The sequence below is a fragment of the Populus euphratica genome, unplaced genomic scaffold (genome assembly GCF_000495115.2).
Source record: "Populus euphratica unplaced genomic scaffold, PopEup_1.0 scaffold1906.1, whole genome shotgun sequence".
Taxonomy (NCBI): Eukaryota; Viridiplantae; Streptophyta; class Magnoliopsida; order Malpighiales; family Salicaceae; genus Populus; species Populus euphratica.
In genome coordinates this window covers 3,145-10,167 of record NW_011501738.1, presented here as the reverse complement: position 1 = coordinate 10,167, position 7,023 = coordinate 3,145, and the positions used below count along the sequence as shown (strand labels likewise).

Sequence of the window (7,023 nt, the reverse complement as noted above, 5' to 3'; positions counted from 1 at the left end):
ATTTTATTTTTATAATTACTGTAATTTATTTGAGATTGTGATTTATTCTTGAAGTGTTTTTTATTTAAAAATATATTAAAATAATAATTTTTTTAAAAAATTTATTTTTGATGTAAATACATCAAAAAATATTTAAAAAATAAAATAAAAAATATTTTTTTATATTAATTTTTAATCGCAAATAAAAACACGTTATTAATTTGATCTCTCTTTAATTAATAAATAAATGCATCAAAATCAATTGGCCCACCAAACCCTACTAGTATATTAATAGGCACGGAATAGAAAGAACTCCGTCGTATGTTCTTGGGCACAGGCGCACAGCTCTAATAAAATAAAAAGTCATTTTTTTTTTAATTTAGTTTTTAATCGCAAATACAAACACGTTATTAATTTGATCTCTCCTTAATTAATAAATAAATGCATCCAAATCAGTTGTCCCAACAAACCCTAATAATATATCAATATGCACACCCCCCTTTAATTAATAAATAAATGCATCAAAATCAATTGGCCCACCAAACCCTACTAGTATATTAATAGGCACGGAATAGAAAGAACTCCGTCGTATGTTCTTGGGCACAGGCGCGCAGCTCTAATAAAATAAAAAGTCAATTTTTTTTTTAATTTAGTTTTTAATCGCAAATACAAACACGTTATTAATTTGATCTCTCTTTAATTAATAAATAAATGCATCAAAATCAATTGGCCCACCAAACCCTACTAGTATATTAATAGGCACGGAATAGAAAGAACTCCGTCGTATGTTCTTGGGCACAGGCGCACAGCTCTAATAAAATAAAAAGTCATTTTTTTTTTAATTTAGTTTTTAATCGCAAATACAAACACGTTATTAATTTGATCTCTCTTTAATTAATAAATAAATGCATCCAAATCAGTTGTCCCAGCAAACCCTAATAATATATCAATATGCACACCCCCCTTTAATTAATAAATAAATGCATCAAAATAACTTGGCCCAGCAAACCCTACTAAGATATTAATAGGCACGGATTAGAAAGAACTCCATCATATGTTCTTGGGCACAGCTCTTATGCTACCAGAGTGCTTCTTCTTGCAAGTTCTAGTGCACTAGTCAGGGTCCACAGGCACCACCATTCCAATGGAGTCATTTTGACAATTTGGGTATCTGTGTTTTTCCTGGTGTGTGCTTTTCCCATGATCGGGGCTGCTAGACGTTGTCCCCTTTGGAATTCTCTCTTCTTCGCTCAACAGTAAGCACAAGTAACTTCTCTCTTTATCTCAAACCCAGCACTACCCTTCTCGAGACATGCCCTTCTAGACGAACTCCAGAAAGGTTTCCCATCCTTTCTCTCTCTGCCTTGCCTTCACGGTCCCTGACACCTCTTTTGTTCCCATACAGAGAGAGGTGCAGTAATGGTGTAAATGACAATAAGGAGAGACAGCCACGTGATAAACCAGAAAGAACCCCAAAATGCTTACTATTTAAGGAACGGCTCTGTTGCGAGTGAAGGCCACAAGACAAATGCCCTTTTGGTTCGGAACGTAAACAAGCCTTTTCACACACACACACACTTGAGCTTTACACTCCCTTGGTATTATCATCTCTCACAACTGGCTAGCTCCAAAAACTCCCTTCTTTTTCACCCACCATGCCTGAAGAGTACTGAGAGAGATGCTAAATTTTTTCTCTATTGTCTTTGTTTTTATCGGATTGCTAGGTAGCCCAGTGTTCATCGCTAGTGCTTCCACTGACGCAATCATATCTTCTCCTTCACCACGTGCTCTTGCCTTTTGCTTAACGGGTATCTAAAGCCCATAGCCTTCTTTGCTCTATAATTCACTACATTTGCATTCCTGTCAGTTTATCTAACCAATCGATCTTGCAGTTTTCCTTAAAGGGTTGTTCATTGTTCCTGTTATTCAAGGCGAATCCTCAGTAGCTAACCAATCTGTCTTACATTATTGTACTACCAATGACTAGAAAGCTGGCCCAGTCTTTCATTTCTAAAAATGGGTTGTTTTGGTTCTTTCTTTTGGTGGTGAATAATTAGTTTGAAGTGATTTTAGTCTTCAATGGCTTCAATTCTTCGGTTCAGAAAGCTATGTTATGTAGAGCCTGTGAAATTTCAGTCCTTTCAACCCCCAAAAAGTGACAAGAAAGAAGAAACTGTTGCCACCGAGGCCGAAACTGCCTTAGAAAAAAACGAGAAGAGGAATAAAAGGCAGCCAAAGGAATGGAGCTGTATAAACTCTTGCTGTTGGCTAATTGGGTACTTGTGCACTACTTGGTGGCTTCTTTTGGTCTTGTATAACTGCTTGCCAGCTACATTTCCAGGCTTTCAGGTCCTTGAATCACCTGGAACAAGACTTAAACTTGAAGGCTTGACAGCTCTTCATCCAGTTGTTTTGGTGCCTGGCATTGTCACTGGAGGGCTAGAGCTGTGGGAGGGCAAGCCTTGTGCAGAAGGTCTTTTTCGAAAGCGACTTTGGGGTGGTAGCTTTGCTGAGGTTTTAAAACGGTTCGTATTGTAACTGAGAATCACATTTTGTTCCATTTCATGACTTAATTCTGATAACCTCTGTGAGTTTATAGTGTAATTTGTGTTGATTGTGTTAGTTTAAGCACGTATTTCTTAAAGCAGAACCAAATTTGGTTCACTTTGTCAAACCCCCTCAGCATTGTGTAGGTACATTTTTTTGGGTCATTTTGTGTTTCAATTGGATTGTAATTGTGAACTTATGTGGGAATGGTATCAAATGTTTTGGACCACCGTGCTGGTTGAATAACCTGTTTCTTGACAGGCGAGGTTATCTTGACACAGTCGAATTACATCGTAATTTTTTTTCTAAATTTAATGACAAAGTTGAATGCTCATTGTAGAGAGTTTTGGACCACTATGTTTAGTTGGAGCCTATCCTTGCTTTATGAGAGTTTCGGTAATCAGATTACTGAATTTATACGTGGACTGTGTTGGAAATTTAGGCCATTGTGTTTGCTGGAGCATCTGGCTTTGCACAATGAGACTGGTCTCGACCCTCCAGGCATTCGACTGCGAGCAGTGCCAGGGCTGGTTGCAGCTGACTATTTTGCTCCAGGGTACTTTGTTTGGGCTGTACTTATTGAGAATTTAGCAAAAATTGGTTACGAAGGGAAGAATATGCACATGGCAGCGTACGACTGGAGACTTTCTTTTCAAAATACAGAGGTATAGAGGTTCTTCCCCTGCCTTTAGTTTTCACTAAATTGGGAGGATTAGCACATTATACTAGTCGTGACTCCGATAGCCAGCTTTTATTGTACATATGCGCCAGTTCATCAAGTGAAGTAGAATAGCCAGCAGTAATCATTGTGTAAATGGTTATAATTTTTCTAGAACATGGTTTTAATTTGAAGTTTCAATAGAGGTAAAGTAGATCATCATGGATATTACGTAACAGTCATGATTTTATCATACATATTTGAAACTTAATACCTTCAGTTATATATTATTTAATAATATGCCAATATACCTAAATTAACTCCAAACTTGAGCAATGTGGAAAAATGCTTTAAAGTTGCTTCAAATCTTTTTCTCATACCACTGAGTTCCTTTTAATCGCAAATTGTCACAATGTTTATGTTAGATTCCTTGAAAAGAGAATGAATCTAACATAAAATATCTTCGTATGCTTATGTGTCCCATTACAAGTTTTCTATGTTATGAAAACAATGCAGAATCATTCTGGTGGTATTCAAAATCCTTTCGATGTTGCAGTTTCCCTCCCTGTTCATGTTTCTAAGATCCTGATCAGCAATTTTGTTTAAGGTTAATTTGAATCGAGTCTCCACTAATACATTTCTAATTGAGGATGAGCAGATTCGGGACCATACACTAAGTAGATTGAAGAGTCAAATAGAGCTTATGTATGAAACAAATGGCCATATGAAAGTGGTAGTGGTGCCCCATTCCATGGGGGTTATCTATTTTCTTCACTTCCTTAAGTGGGTTGAAACACCTCCTCCTATGGGAGGCGGTGGCGGTCCAGGTTGGTGTGCAAAGCACATAAAGGCAATCATGAATATTGGTCCAGTATTCCTTGGTGTACCAAAGGCAGTCAGTAATCTGTTCTCTGCCGAAGCCAAAGACGTCGCATCTATAAGGTTAGTATTTGCAACCTGTCTCTCATTGGATGACATATATCTAGTGACTATATGCCTGGATAGAGCAAGCTAGTACAATTTGTTCAACAGACAACGCAACTAATGTTGCATCTCAGAGTCGGTTATGTAGGTTTTTTCGCATGAAGTTCACAATATTGTAGAATTATAAAATAAGAAAATGTATTTATCTGGAATGCTTTTGTGCGGACAATGCAGAGCTATGGATCCTGGTGTTTTGGATTCTGAGATTCTTAGACTTCAAGCCTTGGAGCATGTCATGCGGGTGACTCGAACATGGGATTCAATAGCATCATTGTTACCTAAAGGAGGAGAGACTATCTGGGGTAATTTGGATTGGTCTCCTGAAGAGCGGCATGCTTGTGATTTATCAAAGAAAAGATACTCGCAAGCTTCTGCAGGTGACAAGGATACAAATGACAGTGATGTGAAGATGGATTTTCACGTGAAAGAATCAAAGTACGGAAGGATAATTTCTTTCGGGAAGGAAACATTGCAGTTATCATCCTCGCAGCTTCCCTCTGTTGATACAAAGGTATTCTTTTACTGATCTTGTTACTTATAACTGTGAGAGTTTGCTAGGTTATAGATAAATATGTGTGGAATCCTTAATCTGATCGACGTTACATTTTCACAAGAGGCCTATAGCCTTGCAGTGAGGCTCCCACCTATGCAAAAACATATTCTTCATTTTCTTGAGAGAGAACTGATGATCACTTGGTGGCGTATGCACTTAACACAAAACAAGATCTTCATACGTAGAACAGAGAGAGCCTTTACTTCCGGCCAAAATTTTGGACTTCAAAGAAAAGAGGCTGCATTTCATGAATAGGTTGCTTCTTTGAAGTTTATTAAAGTGAACAATCAAAGATTGTATCAATTCGCTGATTGGAATTCGTTTGCTTTCTCGCTTAGTCTTATGAAACCCTGTTTCATATCAGTGGAGATCAAGTGATCCTTTAATTTGATTTTGGAGAAATGTTCTTTTCATTTGCATAAATAGATGTTGATAAAGATGCTTTAACAGGAATTTTTGGGCACAAGAACCAACAAGAACACTAACTCAGCATGTGGAGGAGAGGTTTGGACTGAATATGATGAGATGTGCAGGGAAACCATCCGAAAAATAGCAGAAAATAAACCTTATACAGCTAGAACTGTTCTTGATTTACTCCGCTTTGTGGCTCCGAAAATGATGCAACGTGTGGAGAGTCATTTATCTTACGGGATAGCCGACAATCTTGATGATCCTAAATATACTCGTTACAAGTACTGGTCTAACCCACTAGAGACCAAGTGAGTATAACTATCCTTCTGTTTTGTCTCTCTTCGTTTAACCATGCATGCAGAGCTTTTTCACGTTTCAAAATCTTCCGTATGCATTCTTAAATAGAAGACATTTTTTTTAGATAAAGTGGATGGATTTTTTATTTAAATTTTTCTGAAATTCTTCTATCATTGTTTTACTATAATTGCTTTTTGAAAAGCTAGTGTCTTGATGTCCTTTTTTTCATTTAGTGCATAATGTCCAATCTTATGAGTTGAGATTTTTCTCTAAGTGAAGCATAAATCTTAATGGTGTAAACGTTGGGATTCTGTTTCAGGTTACCTGATGCACCAGATATTGAGATATACTGCTCATATGGTGTTGGAATCCCCACCGAAAGATCATATATCTACAAGCTATCACCAAATGATAAGTGCAAGAGCATTCCATTCCGGATTGATAGCTCAGTTGATGGAGATGAAGACAGTTGCTTGAGAGGTGGAGTATGCTTAACTGATGGTGATGAGACTGTGCCAGTAGTAAGTGCTGGTTTCATGTGTGCGAAAGGGTGGAGAGGAGGAACCCGGTTCAATCCATCTGGCATCGCCACACACATTAGGGAATATCAGCACAAGCCACCAGCTAGCCTCCTGGAGGGAAGGGGTCTGGAGAGTGGAGCACATGTGGACATTTTGGGAAATTTTGCTCTAATTGAAGATGTCCTTAGAGTTGCTGCTGGGGCCACTGGTGCCGAAATTGGAGGTGATCGAGTTTATTCCGACATCTTCAGGATGTCTGACAGAATAAATCTTCAGCTATGATCATGTTGCACGTATTGACCCAAATTCACCGTAACGCAGAGAGTTTGCCACAAGGCTTGGAGAGAGAACTAACCAGCATGGAGTTGCAGCATCAAACCTTGTCATAAAAGTGATTAGTAGTATCATAGAGTTAAAGGTTGTGGAGTTCTAGTGATTCCTGAATCAAGGAAAGCAGCTACTCTAGAGGCGAAGGAAAGGTACACAAGACAGCGGAGAAGCATTAGCTTTAGCAGCCTGCAGGGGTTTCCAGCCGAGGTTTGGACATACTAGGCTGTGCGATCGTGTCCTTGTTTTCCTTCTATCATGTTAATAAATTAATAAGAACGACATGAACGATAGGGTGTCAATGTCATGATGAGTACTCCTAAGAATAGTTGGATTGGTTTCTCTCTGAAATGGGTTTCTTGTGTATGATTATTTTAAAAAATATATTAAAATAATAGATATATTAAAATAATTATTTTTCATATTGGTATATTAAAATAATTTAAAAACATAAAAAATATTAATTTAAATAAAATAAAAAATTTATTAATTTAATTTTTTATATCAAGTATTAAAATAATATGAAAATATTAATTTAATATAAAAATAAAATAATGAATCATATTTTTTAAAAGTATTTTTAACTTCTATTTACTGAAAGTGTTTTACTTTACTTCTCTTTCATTGTAAAAAACAAGTCTACGGAAGAATAATATTACTAATAATTATTACAAATAGCCTTCAGGTTGATCGCCAAACCCTTCAAACCTAATTATTTGTGCATTGACTGGATTATTTGTAAGATC

The 7,023-nt window shown here is 37.0% G+C and overlaps 1 protein-coding gene across 1 annotated transcript; it reads left to right on the top strand.

Moving 5' to 3' along the window:
- The first annotated feature begins 1,931 nt into the window (after nt 1-1,931).
- Nucleotides 1,932-6,566, top strand: LOC105118354 (putative phospholipid:diacylglycerol acyltransferase 2). The gene is made up of 6 exons (XM_011016278.1): nt 1,932-2,504; nt 2,969-3,191; nt 3,843-4,126; nt 4,343-4,679; nt 5,172-5,440; nt 5,749-6,566. Exons 1-6 carry the CDS (start codon nt 2,059-2,061, stop codon nt 6,230-6,232), a joined length of 2,043 nt encoding a protein of 680 aa, XP_011014580.1. The 5' UTR covers nt 1,932-2,058; the 3' UTR covers nt 6,233-6,566.
- Nucleotides 6,567-7,023: the final 457 nt, after the last annotated feature.